Raw genomic sequence first — 20,664 nt, 5'->3', positions numbered from 1 at the left:
ATCCTCTTTTACACGCTTAAGATAAGTATCCATCTACAACCCTCCATTCCATTTTCCTGCCATAAGTAGCGTCTTCTTTCCCATCCAACTTCTGTTTTCCACCTAGTTCCCCATAATAGCTACTTATTGGGTTTAATCTAAAGATTTAATTTTCCAATGCATTTACCAGTCATGCTCTTTTCTACTTCCATTTTTGTAAAGATACCCAATATTTTATTCCATACCAAATAGCATCAGTGATTTCCTTGAATCTTCCGTTACCAGCAATAAATAATATTCATCTTCCTTAGAAATCACCTCCGTCCTCTCGAAAAACTCATTCATTCCACCTTTGTAAAACCAGTCTGGCTTATAGCAATAGTTTTGGATATTTAGCTAAAACCCACAGACTATTCCTAATGTTCCTTCATTAGACAATGCATTATAACTGTTGTTTTAATTCAACAACTTCCTGTATAATATTCACATTTTCCAATCAAAGACGGTCACAACTAATATAAGAAGTACCTAATTTAACGATTCTTCTCGCTTACTTTCTTGCTATTATGGCATTCGCTCATCTATATGTTGAAGAGCAAACACAGTTCAACTCCTCTCCACAGCTTGTTTTCCGTGACGCTTCTCATCCACGTTTTGGTCAATACAACCTCTCAACTTAATCCCCCCCCCCCCCACACACACACACAGACCGAGATGTGTGTGGTACGCATTCATTCTCCGTCCTTTGATACAGCTTATATAATGGATTATACACAAGTGCACCTTTTGTTGATACATGAATACGTATTTTTGTGACAACTACCAAACTTTTATTAGCGCTCTAAATTTTTCCTAAGCCACTCTGTACTTGCTCAGTCAGTACTGACGATGATCCTTTGTATGGAAATAAAGGTTCTTCAAATCCAGGTAAAGACAAACGTGTGTGTTATTTGGCTTCATATGAGTGACAGTTTTTCTTACTGCAAACTGGTATTTTCATCCGCAAAGAGTCCTGAGAACACGCAATTTAGTGAGGAAATATTTTCAAATAGATAAGAACCACCTTATCCAAATAAATTAAGATCAGTAAACAATAGCATTTAACCATATTAGTCAAAGGCCTCTAAGTACCAATGGCGATGAATTCAACCCGCTTGTTATGCTGGCTTGGGCATGAAAATGCGCGTCAGAGAAAAATTAAAGTTGCAAGTCATTTACGTTCAAGTCGTAAATAAGTTAGAATTATACGAACGTAACTAAGTTTCAGAAAAAAATGCAAGAAGAAGCTTCCCTAAGGGAAGCTACACAAATATAAACCTTACGTTTGAGTCTCCGAAAGAAAAAAAAATCTCCGATACAGCTACAAGCAACTTTCGTAAACGGAACATTACTAGAGAACGATGTAGAAAGTTTTTTTTCTTACCTTGGGTATAATATACGTTAACGATACCAAGCTAGAGAAATTACGGCTAGAACAATATGACACTTCGTATTCTGAAAAAGAAAATGAATATTCTTAAAAGTAAATTTAACGTATTGATACATTTATGTGCAATTACTAGAGAAATTTTTTTGACGTACTTAAAGAGATATGACGAGTCCTGAAGCAAGAATTAGTCAAATCAGTTCATATCAATAAATATTCTTAGCACGAAGTTTTCCCACGGAAAAAAGTACGAAACCAGATATAATTGATTTATTGATGTTTTTGTTTTATTATTCTACTATTCTTTTATTTGTCTTCCTTTGATTACAGTTCTGGAGTTTGTTTTGTAGCTCCATATGTCCTACTTTCACGTCGTAGCTTTTCCAAAACAAAATAAAATGTTTTTCAACATCTCTTGAAGTAAAAAAAAAAAGTGATGAAACATTACGTTAAATAATCACAAGCAGTTGATGTCCACTCAATGAAATCAGATAAAAAAATCAAACACTAGAAAGGAAACAGCTTTATTACGTAAAATATACTTTGAATACAAAAATTTTACAAAAATATTACTTTGAAAGTAATTAACCCTGTTATTTATGGAAACATTATGTAAAATGGCCAAAAGACTGTCTTTGACTGCTGAACGGCTAGAACAATATGATACTTCGTATTCTGAAAAAGAAAATGAATATTCTTACAAGTAAATTTAACGTATTGATACATTTTTATGTGCAACTATAACATAAAATGACCGACTGATATACAAAATATCAAGTATTTTATTAACACTTCAATAGGGATAGATAATTCACTCAAAAAAGCTGAGACTTATTTTCTGCAGGATAAAAAGATGTCAAATGGGTTTGAATCATGTGTTTGAAGGTTGCATTTTTAAAGGTTTCGAGTAATCTTGACAAATTCGTTCATTTTAATTACTTTCGACATTCGTTGAAAGTCATTAATATGGAATTTTAACATGATCACTTTAAATACAGTTTGCAGGCAGCTGGGAGTCGATATGTTGCTCATGTTTTCAATAGGAAATTCATAGTAGCATGCCAAAATATGAGAGCAAAATTATATAGTTCTAATGAAGTGGGCATCGGATGCATGACTTCATAAAAAGGGATGCGAGTCCAGAAGATTTAAAGCGACCAGTGGTGTATCCCAAGGATCAGTCCTTGTACCATTATTTCATTTTTGCATTAATGACACTGGGAAAGATTTTACAATTGACAGCTGTTTAATGGTGACGTAAAGATATCCTGGAATATTATTATATGAGAAGGGGGGAATATATAGTAAAGATTGCAAATACAACTCAGAAGATAATTGCAATGATGAAACGAACTTTGATATTTAATCCATGAGGAAGTCATTATGCCTCTTTACAAGGCCTTGGGACGACTTCAGTTGCATTACTGTGTGTGTGGGGGGGGGAGGCTTGTATACGAGGTGAACCAGATACGATGGAAGAGTTAACGATATTGAGATTATAGAATATAGATTAGATAACAGATTGCTAATGTCTGCAGTCCACATATTCACCAACAGGAGAAATAAGTGATATAAGGCAACTTCTGAAAGTTATAGGATACCAACAGACGGATTTTTTTCCGTTTATGGAGAGTGAAAGATATAGCATCGATAAAAGTTGAATGAATATAGTCAAGAAAGAGAAGTGGACTCTTCTCTTACAGCGCGGTGGTGCATGTGGAATACCCTGCCTTCGGAGAGTAAATGCAGATAGTGTGATTAAATTCAAGAAAACGTAGGATAGTGTGGCTGACAAGTGGTTTTCCTTGACGAGTCCTGATTAAGGGAGACCAAATGGAGGTATATCTTTAAGGAGGGCTACTCGAATTCTTTGTCTTAAACTCTGCAGACTCACACCCACTAAAAGGGTTGCAAAGTTCAACTTTGTAGAGGGAATGACAGGTAAATTATCTGAATTCTGATACTAGGATGGTACTTTTTAAAACCAGTTCCGAGCTTCAAATAAGCAGAGCAGTGGTTCACTAGGCGATGAAAATCATCTGCTTAAACTTCAAACATTCGTGCCACATTGAAACTGTTCCTGCATGTTAGGCCTCCTTTCGCTTGTGATATATTAAAGAACCCTTAATTTCATGTAATTTGGACATCAACATTCATTACAATTTCTTTGACGCTGAACATCAGTTACCAAAAAAAAAAAAAAAAAAAAGATGAAAATACTGCTATATATTGTTATGTGCAATCCAGTCGTTTTCGACTCCTGGTGATCTTGTGAACAAAGGCTCTAAATCCCGCTCGGCCTTTCTTTCAGCAATTGAAGTCTTCCCAACTCTTTTGTGATCTTCCTTCTCTTCTCATTCTCTCAATCTTCCCCAGCATAACAGTCTTTTCCAACGATTCATCAATTCGCATATGTCCTAAATCATCAACTTCTGTTTAGCGATCATCGCCTCAAAAGTGCATCTAATGTTCCTTTTGAGGCGATTGCTAAATTCGGTCTTTATAATCTGAAACCTTTTTATTGGTCATTCTTGAAGTCCATGGAATTCTTAATAGTCTCCTCCACACCCATAATTCAAATGAATTCATTCGCTTTCTGTCTTTCTTCTTAATAATCCAGCTTTCACATCCATGCATCACTACTGGAAATACCATTGGTTTGACAATTCTAACTTTCGTGACCTTACTCAAACCTTTGTCTTTCATAATTTTTGTCAGATTTAACAGTTTTCCCATAACTATCTTCCTTTTAATTTCATCGTCACATTTATCATTCCTGATTCTGGACACCAATAAATCATAATTTTCCGATTTCTATTTTATCTCCCTCTATTATAAATTAATTTAAATTGCCAGAAGCCATCACTTTTTGTTTTGCTGATGTTTAATTTAAGCCGGCTTTTGTTACTTTCCCTCTTAACCAGTAGAATCAACAGCTCCAAATCTTCATTTCTGCTATGTTAAATTCTGCATATCTTAAATTATTTATTTTTCTGCAGCCAATCTTAACTTCAACTGGATCTTTGTCTATGTTAGTCATTCTCATGTGTGAATAGCTAACTGGTGATGGCTTCTGTCAATTTAAATTAATTTATAATAGAGGGAGATAAAATAGAAATCGTAAAATTATGACTTAATGGGGTCCAGAATAACCAGAAATGATGATGAATGTGAAGATTATGAAATTAAAAGGATAGTTATGGGAAAACTTAAATCTGACAAAAATTATGAAAGACAAAAGTGTGAGTGAGGCCACGAAAGTTAAAATTGTCAAAGCGATGGTATTTCCAGTAGTGATGTATGGATGTGAAAGCTGGATTATCAAAAAGACTGTTTTTACTGAAGCTTCATGGTTGTCACACAGGTTTCTTAAAAGAGAATTAGATCATCAGGTATTTTCCCACTGATCTCATTACAATCCAGTCTGTTGTGATCCATGCAATCAAAAGCTTTCTTATAATCAATGAAACAGATGAATACATCCTTCTGAAATTCTCTTGTACTTTCCATAATCCATCTTGGTCTAGTTCCTGTACCTCTCCTAAAGCCTGCCTTGTTCTTGTAGCATTTTTCTATTCACATATGGCTCCAGTCTTTGTGGGATCACTTTCAGCATAACTTTACTTGCATGTGAAATTGAAGTGATGGTTCTATAATTATTACGATCTCTGGCATTTGATTTTTTGGGATTGAGATGAATACTGATGTTTTCCAATCTCTAGGCCAGTATATTTTCTTCCAAATCTATTGACAAATTTCAGTCAATATATTCATTACTTCATCCCCAGCTGCTCACAACAATTCCACTGACACTCCATCAGCTCCAGGAGCTTTTCTTTCTGGCAACTGTTCCCTTGCTGATATCAGTTCACTTTTCATCATCATGGGTTCCTCAACAATGCATACTTTTTCCATCTTTGTTTTCATTGCTTCTTCCTCCATCAGACATTTACCTGAATTATTTTAGAACTCCTAATCTAGGAATAAACTTCCCATGTAATATCATTTGTGTTTCTAAACATATCGCTTGTTCTACCTGTAATATTGCTTTCTTCAATTTCCTTGCACCATCTGTTTAGATGTTGTTCCTCATCTTTCCTAGTCTATCTCTGGAAATCTGCACTCAGTTATCTAACCATTTCTTTGTTTCTCCGAAATTTTATTTTCTTCTTTCCTCTTCTATTTGAAGAGCTTCTTCTGACAACCATTTACAATCTTTCTTTCTTGTTCTTACTTAGTCTACTTTGCTGCTTCTATGACTGTACATTGTTTCTTTCCATAGTTCTAATTCTCTTCCTGTCTTCTCCAAACTTTGAATTTCTTTTCGATTTATACTTTAAATGCTTCATTTATAGGATTTAAATCAAATCTAATACTGTTCTTTGGTTACTTCTTAGCCCTTAATTTCAATTTAACTTCAGCTATCAATAATTGATGATCTGTCCCAAATTCCCACTCTGCACCTGGTAGTGTTTTTGCCGCTTGGATAGCACTCCTTCAACTGGTAACAATATAATCATCTGATTTCTATATTCTCCATCAAATGAAGTCCATGTGCGCAATCTCATTTTATGTTATTGGGAGCAAGTGTTTGCAATAAAGCTACTGTTCAACACAAAACTCCAACATAATTTCTCCTGCTTCATTCCTCAGTTCCAAACAAAATTTCCAGTGATGCCTCGTTCTTCTTTTTCACCCACTTTTGATTTCCAGTCGCCTAATGTCAAGAGAAAGTCTGTCTTATCAACCATGTATACTACTTGTTGCATGCTGCTGTAAAATTCTTCGACCTCATCTTCACTTGAATTTGAAGTAGGTGTTTACACCTGTATGAGTAACATTCACTGGATATGCCTTTATTCTGATTAGAATTATTCTGTTGGACATTGGGTTTTAACACAAAATGTATTTTCTGTATTCTATTTTAACTATCAATGCTATCACATTTCTTTGAAAGTTTTCATGTCATCATGAAATCATCGGTATCAAAGTGACCCATTCCTGTCCATCTCAGTTTACTGATTTCTAAAATCTTAACTCGAGTTCTCATTTCTTTCTTTACTAGTTTGTTTTCTTTGATACATGCTTCTTACATGCCATGTTTCTATTTTATGTATATCAGTAAAGTGGAGGCGTCTTCTTATGAGATTAACTATCAGAAGTTGAACTTTGAAGAAGCTGGATCAAAGCCTTCTGAATCTTGTTAACTTCATTGGAAGTTCATCTGATCTTCCCCAGTAGCCATTTCAATGCCTTCTGACCTGGGTGTTCCATCTTCCAGCACTATATCACAATAAATTAAGCTCCTGTTCATAAAAGTTTCTTGGCCAAATATATACAGAAGTGGTTTAACATTGCCTTCGTCCGAATTTGCTTAGCTTACTAGGTAAGGCAAATACCTGGGAGAGAAGGCAGACTGCCACTGTAATACTGGAAGTAAAATAGGAAAGATTGGGGAGGGGGGGAGCAAGTAGGAAAGAAAGAAAAAAGAAGAGTACGACCAGCCTACAGATAATATAATAGATGTATATTACATGAAATAAATCATGGTCCGGTATCAGGTATCTCTGGTTGGCCACTCCCGTACTCACTAAAATGAGCCCTCGAGGAAACTGCTGTATATATACACATCCTAAAACTTCTGAAAAGGGATGGTATCCTGATGTACAGTATTCTGCACTATGACGAAAGAACAAGGTGTTTGAAACTAGATGCACAAGTGATGACTCGACTCATAAATATTGGTCTCAGAATTACTGGATCCAATGACGAAGATCACATAACACTAAACTTCAGTAGAAGTCGACTAAATATGCACCAACTAAGCCCACATAACTCAGATATTTTAATCCCCTCGTAGAGACAAGCTGCACTACTGTTGAATGGCCGTACGCGAGACGTTTACCTACCCCACTCAACTTTATACTGTCAACATTATTTGCACTCAATCTCTTATTCCACTTTCACTTTTTAACCCTTCCGCATATCACTTAAAATATGATGCGGTCATAATTATTGCATTGAACGACAAACTAATCCAGATGAACCAATGGTCACCTCACCTCTGTTAAGTATTTGCAACTTTTTTTTATTCCTTGGTGCAAATTACAAACCGACTACAAATGGCATGACAATGAATATAGAATGGAAGACAACAGCAAAGTAAAAATAATGATACAGTGCATAAGAATCGCTCGAAAATACGGGGGAGGGATTGTAAAATAGTGCATAATATAAAATAAGGGGAAAGATAAGATGGGCATAATTATGGCTTAGTTATTCTTTGGGATGGCCCGATTGCGTTTGTAAGACATTTTTCAGCATCTGAGCAAAATGAAATTCTGGATTAAATTTTATTCATACATTCATGAAACGGACATTGAAAGAAAAAAAACTTACGACTTTCCTTTGCGTAGCAGATCTATGGCATCGTTGATTTTGTCAAGAGGAAAGGTGTGCGTTATCAAGTCATCTAGCATCAGTTTTCCTTCCATGTACAAATCCACCAGGTGTGGAACGTCATCACGCGTTTTCGTACCTATAAAATATCGTTGTTGAATTGGCAGTAGAATCGTTAATATCACACACATTAATCGTTTAAGGAAAATTTACGATTTAGTGTAAAATCGAATATCGTGACCAGAAAGCTTTTAAGCATATGTAGAACTAATACACGTAGCGCAAAGGTTAAAAACACGAAACAGACCAACTCAAGTTCAATGAATGCTGAATGTTTATACAGAACACCTCTCATCGAGAAAGAGTTATTTCTAAACAAAAATAAACTTTTAGAATTTCACAGTACACTTAAAAAACAATTTAAGTATTAAAGTTATGTTGTTAGCAAATTAACAGTAGCCAGTGAAGTACACCAGATAAAATTCTTGCTCCTCTTGCACGTATGGACAAATGTGATTTTACTCTCCTAATTATATCGTTAGTTTGTTAGTTTTAGTACTGTGCCACAAGTGCCGGACTTAACTCCGCTCATTTAAACGAAGTTTACGACTTGTGACCTTGTAAGTTTTCTTCCTGATAAGACTGTCAAGTGTTGATTAAATTTCATTTTCAGTCTCTTTTGGGTACACACATGTTTAACACGAGCACCCCCCAACGCCTTTTCCAAAGCAGCACGTGTTCTAATATGATTAACAATTTAACTTGTTGCTTCATCTTAACTTCATTAGCAAAAAAAAAAAAGGCTTTAACCATGTTTAAGTCTAAAATTGATTACTTAAACGTTTCACACATACTTGAAACTTCACAAATAACGTGTTTGACATTGATAAGTTTCGAGCGACTTTCATGTCTACAATAAAGTAATAGAAGCAATAAAAATAACTCCCAGGACAGTCTGTAAAGCTTTTGATTCGATCGTGCCATACATTGACTTTAAGCTAAAGGGAGTTAAATGTGTTTTGTTGCAGGAATCTCAATTACTCCATTAAAGCAAACTAGAAAACGATATTTGATAGACATAGACAGGAAGTTTTAGTGATAATTCCCCCCTCCCCCGACTGACATCGCGCATTTATTCTTCTCATGAGAATGCTGTTCAAGAGGAATAAGTAAAATATATCCGCTAAAGCCCAATTCTCCCAATAAAGTGGATGACGTCATTTGACATTTACTTTGACATCTGGAGGACACCTTATCTCCACACGTAGCCAATTCACAGATAGCTGTTCAAGATCATGAATGGTTTTAATTGGCGTCTGGGGAACCGAGTACGACAGATCTTTCGGCAGTGTAGTCCCTAATCTTATATATAGTTTGAAATAGCGAGTTTACGGTTGATTTTCATGATTTTTGAGATTAAAAACACTTTCCATTCCCAGAGATCGACTAACTTAAACCAGTCGAAGAAAGCCTTAGAAAGTGTTCTCGAACTTACAAACTGTTCTTCGGGCGGCCTAGCACTGGAAGCAAACGCTATTTCCATAAGTCTTGCAGGGAATAAAATAACTGTTGGACTTATTGGCATTAAACTGAGAAATTAAAGTCAGCATTTATGACAAATGCAATTTCAAACAATTCAAAACTGAAAAGCAAAACAGTCTTCACTGTCTCCCTCATTTAATCTGTTGAGGTCAGTGATCATCTGGTTACTTGCAAAAAATCTCATTAACGAGGGGAACGAAAAATAAAATTTTAAAGCGATAACTGAGGAAATACATCAATCAAAATAGTTGTCGGTTTGGCATGTAAATGGTACGTTAATGATATGGTAACCTCTGCACAACACCTGCTTCAGTGAGAGTCAAGGTAAAGAGTGTAGGAAGGAATAAAATTAAGAATAAAATTAAATTAAGTTGCTTAACACGTACAATATACTTATGAAAATACATGATTCTGTCTTAATGAAGAATACAGTAATTAAGTTAAACAAAATTAAAACAGCAATTAGGAAATGAGTACGGTTATTAGGAAACTTGTCTCGAGTTTTAATGGTCACGTGTCACCCGAAAAGAAACATCCATAATGGGTAAATTTGTTGCAAGTGGAAATAGCAATTTATGGAAAGGCAATGTTTTATCAAAAGTTTTATAAATAGCAAAAGTTCTCATTTTTAGAGGACTGGAACGGAAAATAAATCGTAGTTCAGATCACTAAATTCTATTCTTCAACAAGAAATGAACTCTTATTTTCTTTACATAAATGAATGACTGTGGGGCCCTCTAGTAAGGAATTTCCATAAACAAATATTTGCCGTATCACGAAGAGCACAAATACCTTCTTTCCCCATCCAAAACGTTCAATTCTATTCGTAAATTTGACTAAGTTAATTTCCAGATTATTTCGATTTATTATTAAGAGAGATCTCTAGGGAATCAGGGACTCATCAAGGGAGGCCACATAATACATGTACCATCTATCATACTCATACTTGAATTCAGCCACACCTTGCACATACAACATCCAATGGCAATCCATTCCAATCACGCACCACCCTATGAAAGAAAAATCTAGCCCTCATCCCCCCCCCCCCTTCATAGCTGCATTCATTCTCAGCTTCCAAGGATGCCTCTCTTGTCCTTTCCCCACCCTCCATAAAATGAAAGATTCCATCAACTGAAATCTTGTATGACCCTTTCAGAAATGTAGGTCTCAATTATATCACCTCTCTTTATTCTATTTGCTTGTGTCTGCAATCGATTCTCAATCTGTCTTCATAATCAGTATTTCACAATTGTGTCATCATTATCATAACGGAAACCAGGAGACCACACCTGAGCACAATAGTCGAAGTGAGGTCTTATCAAGGCCTTGAAACGAGGCAAAATGATATCATTATCTTTACACACGACTTCCCTAGTGCTGCATGATCTCTGTCACCAACCAGAGGCAGAATATTTACTTGAAATATTCTTTAATTGAAACGCCCTCTGACACTATAATCAAATCTAACACTCTTTGACCTCGAGTTCCTTCTGTCACATGCTGCTTGAGGAAGTTGTATTCCAACAGCTCAATAAATTCAGTTTCATTCCTCTCATGAGTCCCTATTTGGTTATTTAGATAAAATAATTTCATCTGCTATTCTCAAATTTCAGTTACTTCTATAAAACCATGGCTACACAGATTTTACTCTAAACGTGTGCGATTTTAAAAGTAAATTTGAGCGAGATCCGAGGGGAGAAAAATTGTTTTAAGCAGCGTAAAATTTGCACTTAGACTGAAGCACAAACTACGGAAAATTAAAGCAAAAATTAAAAGTAAATTAAGATTATCATTACGCGACTGCTAGGTATCATCGTGGGAAGGATGATTAATGGATACCCAGCTAATTAATCTCCGCTACAAACACCATGTACCGCTCACCAATAGTATTTGTCTAAAGTGTATTCCCTGGCCGATTTCCTGGAGAAGAATCTGCTGTCTCCATATGAGATGGCTAAACAATCTTCAATTGTCCTCTAAACATGCTTTCGTCATAACAAGGTCGCGTTCACATCTTTAACTGCTCTACACAAGCACTTAACGAATTAATTCTAATTTTAACACACCTACTTATTCCTCTACCTTCGTAGCGCCTGACATTGGTTTATTGTTGATTTTCTTCGTTTTTATTTTATCCCCAAAATTATCTTTTGCAACATATTTCCACATTTGAAAATAAGTCGCAAAAGGGACATATTTCCACAATCAGCGAAATAAAAAAATGTCAATCTTAAAGGAATCAATGAAAAGAATGAATAAATCAAATGTAATTACCATACCATCTGAGTCTTATGGTCAATGAAACAGAATAAAAAAAATGACTATTAACACAGATGTTGAGATGGAAACAAATGACAATTTGGAAAAACCAAATCTATAGATGGATAAATGCAGTTGACACTGCTTTTGAAGATCTGAATTATTATCAAATCAGAAACTGGCAAATAACCAGGTAGGAAGAAAATTTTATAAAAATAAAATAGAACTCTTAAGTGTTAGATCATAGCATCTAATAAACCTTCCGAGAATATACCAGAAATAATACATCGGTTATATTCCCATGCCAGTTTAGAAGCGTAAATGTCTTATGCATTTCGATACAAAATGAAAAAGCATACAAAAGTAGAAAAACAAATTTTTTAACTGCTCAATTTCTTTTAATTTTGATGAATCCATGAGTATTAGTCAAAACACTTCTGAATAAGAAGCATTTGGCTAATATTACTTAGATATAGCTCAGTGGAAGTAGCACGTGCGTGCTACTTCCATTGCGCTAGATCAACTGAGAACTTAGTTCATTTCTAGTCGCCGACTAGAGCGACTTTGCTAAACCTTTTTCGAAAAAGGTTTTCTAAACCACGGGAAAGCGGGTCTTTTCACCGCTTCCAAGAAAATCAACTTGGGAAACGGTCGAAAAAAGGTTTAGAAAATTGACCCTAGAATTTATTTCGCATCTCTTCGCCAGTTGCCGGTATAATTACGGTAGTGATATTCTTGGGCTAGCTGTCTCTGATTGGCTGCCAGTAGAGATAGAACAGCACCCCCTGCACCTCCCCGTCAGTCTCCAAAAGTTTAGATAAGGCTAAAACAGGCTTCGTCTACTCCCTATAAGGGAAAAACGGCGTTAGCTGATTTCATTTGTTTTCCCCTTCATCATTAAATTATCTTCCTTCAAACTCTAGCTAGTAGTGGAGTCTTAACAATGGCGTATTATCCCAATTTACCATTAAGAAGGATGGAGAATAGGATTTTTAGAAACCAGATGTTTTGCACCAAGTAATTCCAGTTCTCCATCACAATACAGATAATATCTGTCATGCAGCACACAAAATTTAAGATATCAAACAAGCTTTTTATTTATTTATTTGTCGTCGTATTAAATCAAGCACTTAGTTGATATTTGGGTTATTAGCACTACATTTCAAACATTTGTTTAACCATTTCTGACGTATTATACTCCCAAGTAGATTTGTGATTAGTGAAGGCTAATGTCAAGTAAGAGATGTCAATGACTTGTTTTTAAAGGTACAGGATACCGAGATTCGCGCAGAAAAACTGCAGATTCGTAGACCATTTTTGCTGTAGTTTCAGTAACAGCAAAGGATGAAAGTTTTAAGCGGTTGCGATTTCTGAATATTTGAATAATTTCTTGCCAACATCCAATAGTTTAATCCCGCACAAAACGTAGTAAAATTGTTCCGCTGTTTAAAGTGAATTCCGTGCAGTATAAGTAATCTCAAAAATTGGTTCATAAGACATCTGGTATTTCATAGATACTCCGATTTCCAGAGTATCTATTACCAGTTAGGATGCCTTGTCTTACGTTGTACCAGTTCTACTATAACTCTCTTTGGAAAATCAAAAGCAAATGAAAGGGCAAGGACTATCAAGATAAAAAAAAATGGCATTCGAAAAAGGTAGTGACATGCTTACTTTGTAATGCAACTGTGAAGAGCTACACAGCTACGTTTCACGCTATTGAAATATTTCAACGTTAAAAACAGTCATGTCCCATGTCAAGAAAACGTCCTTGTTATTAACCTTACCTTTCCGGGTGTGTTTAAATTTCCTGTTCCGTTCGTATAACAATTATTGGAATTATTGCATCAAACTATCTTTCGAAACGTTTCACTTTTCCTGCACGAGCTCCCTGTCATCACAAGTGATAACAGCAATGTATGCCTCGTATTGTCCAGTGGACAGATGAAGAAGTATAGCAAAAATGTAGCACTAAAATAGCATTTAAATCGAACAAGAAAGGTTTTTATCAATAGTCGAAAGGTATTACACCAACTATTGGTAAATAGTATTTCCATTGTCATTTACTTATATTTAAGCGAGAGGAATAAAAAATGTTGGGATTTAACGAAATACCAGTTATCTGGAGTTCTACGAATTGTGTTGCAAACTTATATTCAATAAAAATTGAGTCAAATGCAGGTCTCATATATAAAAGAACATTACGAAATGATACTCATACAGATATTTCACTATTTTTTAGTAGTTTTCTGGCCACTTAGCAGATGTAGATCTCGTCATATACTCTAGTGCAAGTTTTTGTAAGGTGATAATCTAGATGTATTTTTTCTTGATGCTCTGGCGCACCACGAAAGAATCTGACAAAGGGACTAACCTGTGATTGCTCCTGCATCTTCTAGTATTACTTCAATACTGTTGGAAGTAACTTTGTAGCATTCAACTTCAAATTACCCTTGAACATAATCTCAAAGACTGAATCAAGCGAAATGTTTCAATAGTACAGTGTCGATTTTTTTTTTTTTTCAATTAATACCTCCGGTTCTGTAAATCTTCACTTTTCATTAAAAACAGTGAGTTGCTATTTGTTGTATTAACTAAACGGCATCTTTGCCGGTTGTTCCACAATAAAACCAACGTAATAACGTCCTGTTCGTATCAAAATAGGCTTGACAGCTATCACTTCAGTATTCCTTTTCTGAACCGGAAGAGGATAGTTTTTTTTAACATTTTTTTTATTCTATATGGTGCCAGAATCTGCTTCTTCAAGGTTGATTCCTTGAACGATAAGGAAGTTTTATCAACTAGGTTCTAACCAGATGAAGGAAGGGAAGACTCATTTCACAGTTAGGATGCTACAAACTGCAAAGTTGGTTGACTGGGGATGTTATTGTGCATGGTCAGGTAGTGTCATTTCTCACATGTTTGTAGACTACTGTGTGCGCGAGAGAGATTAGGTTAATCCGTGCTTTTACTAAAAGATGTTGAAAGTGTTTAAACGAGGAATACTCCGATATTTATTTCATTTACGAGTTTTGTTACCGCAATGCGAAAATGTGAGAAATAGCAATTTGTTATTCTATCTGAACTTAATGATAATCACTTAAAAATAACGTACTTCGAGTAGCACGATGCAATACTGGAACAAATATTCAGTTAATATCCGCATGCTTTACAACTGTAAAGCATCTAGATCATTAGCAGCTGCAAGTGAGCTATTTAATCCGGATATGTAGTTGGATTTCATTCACTGTTCAAGCGACGTTTACTGGAGATGGCAGAACGTTTTATATTTATGGATTGGTGACAATCTTCATACAATGATTGAAACTAATGCCCGACGTTGTTTTTAAGGTAAGTATGGAACGGAATATGTTAGGAATCGGATTCTAACGATCGAAACAGAGGATTACATATTTTTTTTTATTTGCAAAAAAAGCTTCCAGGGTCTTTGAAGGACTCACTGCAACTGAAGCTATTATGAAGCTTCAGAGCATTTATATTGACAGAAATCCGTTTATCTGAACAGTCACTAACCTAGTTTGGATCAGTCGATGAAATCGTTATAGTTGGACAGTTACAACTCGAGACGTTAGCTTACCCTTCACACTATTGTGTCGGAGATCACACGAAGGGGTCACCTTGCAAACGATTACAAATCATACAGAAGTTGGGCAACAGTATTTATATTCATGTTTAGTTAGTCCAAAATATTATAAATATGACCTTTGCTTGCATATCGGGTATTAACACCAACTCGGATTTGAAATGAATTATGATAATAATTTACAATACGAATTGCTTATGAAATCACACCTTTAGTTAAATTATTTCTTTCATTATCACAAAGAGCTAACCTCCGAGCAAAGTTCCCGTTAATGTTTTTCCAAATATTAAATCCGTCGGTGCGGCTGACACATATTCTCCCGGATCTGTTAATCCAATTATTGTTGTTAATCCTCCAGCAGGGTGGCAAGACTGGAAAGCAGAATTCTGTAAGTAAATCGAAAGCACATTACTTCTTAATGTTAAGTATACACGTAGGAAAATCATTATTTAAACCATTTAAAAAATTTTCAGAATTCGTTTCATACACATTAATGTGGAAGATTTGCATCGCCAATAAGCAATAATTTATTGTTCCAACGGATTACAACATGCCAACAGGGGTGTTAGTGCTAACAAAATATTGTTTTGACAATCGAAAAACAAGTCTTACACCTCATGTTTAACAAAATATTCTATTTATTATATGATTTTAAAAAGTACATTTTAGTTCTTAGAACGAGCTTACCATAGCATCAATGTTCCCGACTGACACAAAAGTGTAATCCAGTCCAATTGCAGTCATTTCAATTAAAACCTCGTTAATCGGTTTTTCGTGGTCCTTCGGGTTCACACAATCCGTGCATCCGAGTTTCTTGGCTACCAAAATAAATAATTTGTAATTAATCATAGATGCAGTTCTGTTGAAAAACACAACAAAAAATGAGTAGCAGATGATTCTGTTGCACACCAAAATAATTTTCGAACTCATTCTACATGATATAGTTATTTCATATTATAATCAAGTTACTTACCCAGTTTGAACTTGTCTGGATTGATATCCACACCGATAATTTTGCTGGCTCCTCTGGCTTTGCAACCCATCACTACACACATGCCTACTCCGCCCAATCCCCACACTGCACAAGTGGAACCTGGTTCTATCTTGGCACTGTAAACAGCAGCTCCATACCCAGTGGGAACGCAACAACCGCATAAACCAACCTTGTCAAGTGGAGCTTTTGGATTGATCTAGAAATAAAACGTATTAGTCCATCTTTTGAATCTAATATTTATCACTTAAATTTGCGATAAATTTAACGAATTCCCAAAAGAATACTGATCCGTTAAAGCAGATCATCCTGATTTATCATGTCAGCTATCGAGGCATACTAATAAGCGGATGCATATTTCTTGGTTATTTTTCACAAACGAATAACTTGTCTCAGATGTCTAGAACTCCTCACTCCGCCTTAGGAAAATCCTGAGTTGTTGTTACAAACCAAATGCTGCATCAAGTTGCGGACAACTTTATTACGAGAATCTGTGTCTCAATTTTATCAGTATGTGTTTAGGTTGAATATTATCAGTCTACCTCTTATTTTCCGGGAGTATTTAACAAGAGACAGCCTGAAAATGCGAAGTGTTAAACCCAATAAAAACAGAGGAAATATTCCCCAAAACTCGCTACTTTTCTTCTCTTCCTGTTGGTTCCACGCTTCGCATCGTTCAACTAATGCGACAAAATTTGAAAGTACTTACGTTACTTGTGCTTTCTTAAAAGCAAAGATGAATCAACTTGAATGATATTTTCTAAAAAAAAAATAATAATGTAATTGAGGACAGCATTAAATTTCATAAAAGCCGAATCTTATACATCTCTAGACACCGCATCATTCAACCAATTACAGCTAAATCCGTAGTTATCGCACTCAAAGTTTTCAATAAGGAAATGACACGTAGAAACTATTTGGAAATTCGGAACAGAACGAAAGATGGACATATATTCATCGACATTTCACCTCCAGTCGCATGAAACCATTTTTGATCAAATTTGGAAAATACTTCAGACATAAGTTTGCATCTTTTGCAAATTTGGAGTGTTGCACTTATATTACTCTCCATGTTAAAAAATTGAGCCAAGTGATGAAGAAGAAAGACTGGCTACAATTTACGAGTCAGCTACTTGGTTGATAGTTTTCACCGTTGCGAATGTCATTTCCTTGTTGAAATTCAAGCAGTACCATACGAGCAACTTAATAAACGAAGACAGTAACGCGGAGGCTTCTTAACCGCAACTGACCTCATGCTCTTCAAGATGTGGCCTTGTTCATTTACATATATTGGAATAAACTTAAGTCTTTCTATAATCACCCAGTTTTTCTTAAACCATCCAGGAAGTACCTTACAGGACATGGCGTATCCGGTTGTAAATCAACTCTCCAGTGACAAAATACTGGTATCAAAAACGTGTGGCAGTTGGCTTCATGTTTATTCATTGACTGGGCCGATCAAACACTGGTTTTCGTGCAGAATTATTTGCTGTACTCAGTTAAAACAAGTACACATCAACTCACGTTTAACTACTAGTTTTTTAAATTAATTAAAAAAAAACTTAATTTCACCACACACCGGTTTATCTGCACGTTATGGAAGTGATTGCATTATGACTTGTTCTGTTTTTCCCGTTCGTATTATATTTTATTGCAAAGTAATCCTAGCACATTTTAAGCAATGTCTATTCGTTAAGGAATTGAGAAAGAAAAAGTCTGTTCATATCAATGAAAAATGTTGAACTAACTTTTGCCACACAGATTTCATTGACTACTGTGTATTCAGAAAACGTGCTGGTTGAAGTCATCTGGAGAAGCGATTTGCCTTTACAAGTAAATCTAGTGGTCCCATCCAGTTGAGTTCCGGCAAAATTAGCCCTGAAATGATAAACATTTTATTAACTAACTGACAAAGTGAATTTTTGCAACAGTATGCTTAATTTTAAATATCAATATGCAAAAAGCTAATTTGTTTTGAAACTCTAGTCTTCTGCTAGGGTTTCTTCTCATATTAAGATATATCAAAGATTTATTTATATCAGGTTTTCATGGATACGTTTTACTTCAGAATGATGTTAAGCGCTTATGTGATTACTACCCACAATAGGCTGTGAAACTTTTAGTACATTTGTACAGAGGCGGACTTCATTTTTCCCACGTACTCCTGGAAACTCTGCTCTAGAGACCAAACAGAACTTTATTCAAGCCATTTCAGGCCTTCAGATAAGCGGGGAGGTGTTCTGACCATTAGATAAAGCGCAAGATATTCAACAAAACAACCCATCCTAAATTGAAATCATTGAACGAACGATTAACCGAAGAATGAATTGCAAGTCAACTTCATCAAGACCTGAATCGATTCTCACATCCATCCCTCTACCAAAAATGTGAAGTAAAACCAAAGTATCATACAAGCAATTGTGGAAGTTAAGTGATTCAACTTGAGAATGGTGGATTGAAATAAAAGGCGATTTTATCTTTCTCTTTTACACTATCAGGCATTTTAATGCGTGCTTCAATGTGCATAAGAGAATGAGAGGGCGCAAGAATTTATGGAATTTCAACTTAACTTGGAAAATGCGAAATTAAACAATATAATAATGTTGGTCATTTTATATTCTAAATCAGACAGCCATTTTATCATGCCTACAGTATCTTAGGTATGTTTTTTTTTCCTGTGAGGAAGTGATAATAGAAACAAACATTTTCTTAGAAAAAACTCCCTTTAGGGAGTTCTTGCATCTGATTTATACATGAAAAGTTTATTTCGGTGATATTTTTAAAACAATGTTGGTAATATTTACAAGTTTAAAAGATGTAATTTAGATTGCACGCTGAATATAATATCTAGGCTATACACACAGTAATTAAGTAACCAATTATGTCACACCAATTCGTTTATGCGATGCATTTCTTATAATTGTCAGTTTTATTATTTGTTGTGTTTTAAAATGCATAATGAACTATTTTTTTAAATCGATGAGAATACCATTAAATTAAGTGTAAAGATATCTTTAAAGTAAGCATATTTTAAATTTTCCAAAATTTAAGAGGCTATATTCTGAAAGAATTTGAAAAATAAAAGAAAAATAACTTATTTTTCTTACAATAAATCAAGGTGGATATTAAATCCAGCATTATTTCAAAGCCGAATGTAGAAACTATGAAAGTTTCGTACGAAATTTGACTAGAAAGCTTACGGGAATACACTCGCCGACATGTATTTTAGAAAAGTTATTTTTCTTTTATTTGAGTTTTTATTAAATCGGGTATATTTCCTGATATTTTGTTGAGATATTACAATATGAAAGCAGTGCCATAAAACGGCCTATTAAATTCACAAGAATAATGCAGCAGTATCAAAAAGGAATTCAAGTCTGAATAGTGAAGTTGAGAAAAAGGTTTGCCACATTGAATACACACTGAAACTAACAAGGATACTGAAAATCAAGACAAATAATTATACGGACGACGCGGAAATTCGCTGAAAAAAATCAAGTTGTCAGAATAACGGATCTATGTAAGAGCATAGGAAGGTCAAGAAAGTTAAAAGCAAAACGAAAAAGAATTGAAAGAAAGATTGAGACATGATAAATCAGATAAGATATTATATCGCATGGTATGATTCAATTATTGAACATGTCAATGATGACTTACAAGTTTAACTAAAGCAAAAATAAATTTAATGGGCGCAGTTGAAAAATAAATGGTAGTTTTCGTAGGTATAAATGATTATCTAGAGATAAATGCAGACAGACAGAGACTTGCTGGAATAAGCAAGAGTTTATTTAGAATGCGAAAGTGAAAATCAGTCTCTTACCAAGATATACAGAATTACGGGTTATGATAAACGATTCCATTCTCAGGATATATTGAAGGAATGGTGCGAATGTTTGATGCGAATTGAGCTTGAGATAATGGATTTATGAGGGTCAGACTGCACTTGAAGGAAACCAAGTTATGATGGAAAGAATGGTGAGAATATGAGTAAGAGGGACTAAGTTATGGAATTATGTTAATTAATGACGCGAATGTGTATCATAATCATGGAGTTGATTAAAGGATATTTGTGTACTCGTCCAGTTTTGCCTAAGTATATGCAAAGATATCTCCATTAGTGAAGCACTAGATACGAAGAAAGACTTGCAAGTTGTCTAATTGGATCATACACGCTACAAGCGGGCGTTTATAAAATGCCTGGAAATAGTTTGTATCAATACACAAATCCCAGGAGTATCATGAACAAAGGTTGAATGTTGCTTGGGCGAATACATTATGGACAATCGGATTGTAGGTTAGCAAGTCCCTGGCTCTCAGACCCATATATAAATTAGTATTGGACACAGTAAAGGGCATAGTATTTTTAATAAGTAAAGACAAGATAGCAAAGGAGGGAAGGTTGCTATTAATGATAACCGATGACTTGAGTCCAATTAGGGAAGAATGTTATAATTGCAATATCAG

The 20,664-nt window shown here is 35.1% G+C and overlaps 1 protein-coding gene across 1 annotated transcript in view; it reads right to left on the bottom strand.

Annotated features, from left to right (window-relative positions):
- Positions 1 to 1,912: 1,912 nt before the first annotated feature.
- Positions 1,913 to 20,664, bottom strand: part of LOC150104551 (alcohol dehydrogenase class-3-like) — a 46,021-nt gene continuing 27,269 nt past the window's right edge. Inside the window, exons 6-11 of the mRNA XM_090395202.1 lie at positions 17,949 to 18,078; positions 16,183 to 16,399; positions 15,897 to 16,027; positions 15,460 to 15,595; positions 7,805 to 7,943; positions 1,913 to 2,080 (exon numbers count right to left, since the gene is read on the bottom strand). Coding sequence (XP_090251328.1) covers positions 2,056 to 2,080; positions 7,805 to 7,943; positions 15,460 to 15,595; positions 15,897 to 16,027; positions 16,183 to 16,399; positions 17,949 to 18,078 — 778 coding nt within the window. The 3' untranslated portion in view covers positions 1,913 to 2,055. The remainder of the gene's footprint in view (positions 2,081 to 7,804; positions 7,944 to 15,459; positions 15,596 to 15,896; positions 16,028 to 16,182; positions 16,400 to 17,948; positions 18,079 to 20,664) is intronic.

Source organism: Typopeltis vanoorti, chromosome 7 (genome assembly GCF_054136105.1).
Source record: "Typopeltis vanoorti isolate ZY-2024b chromosome 7, IOZ_Tvanoo_1.0, whole genome shotgun sequence".
Classification (NCBI taxonomy): domain Eukaryota; kingdom Metazoa; phylum Arthropoda; class Arachnida; order Uropygi; family Thelyphonidae; genus Typopeltis; species Typopeltis vanoorti.
The sequence above is the reverse complement of the archived record's forward strand: the minus strand, read 5'-3'. Positions and strand labels throughout refer to the sequence as shown.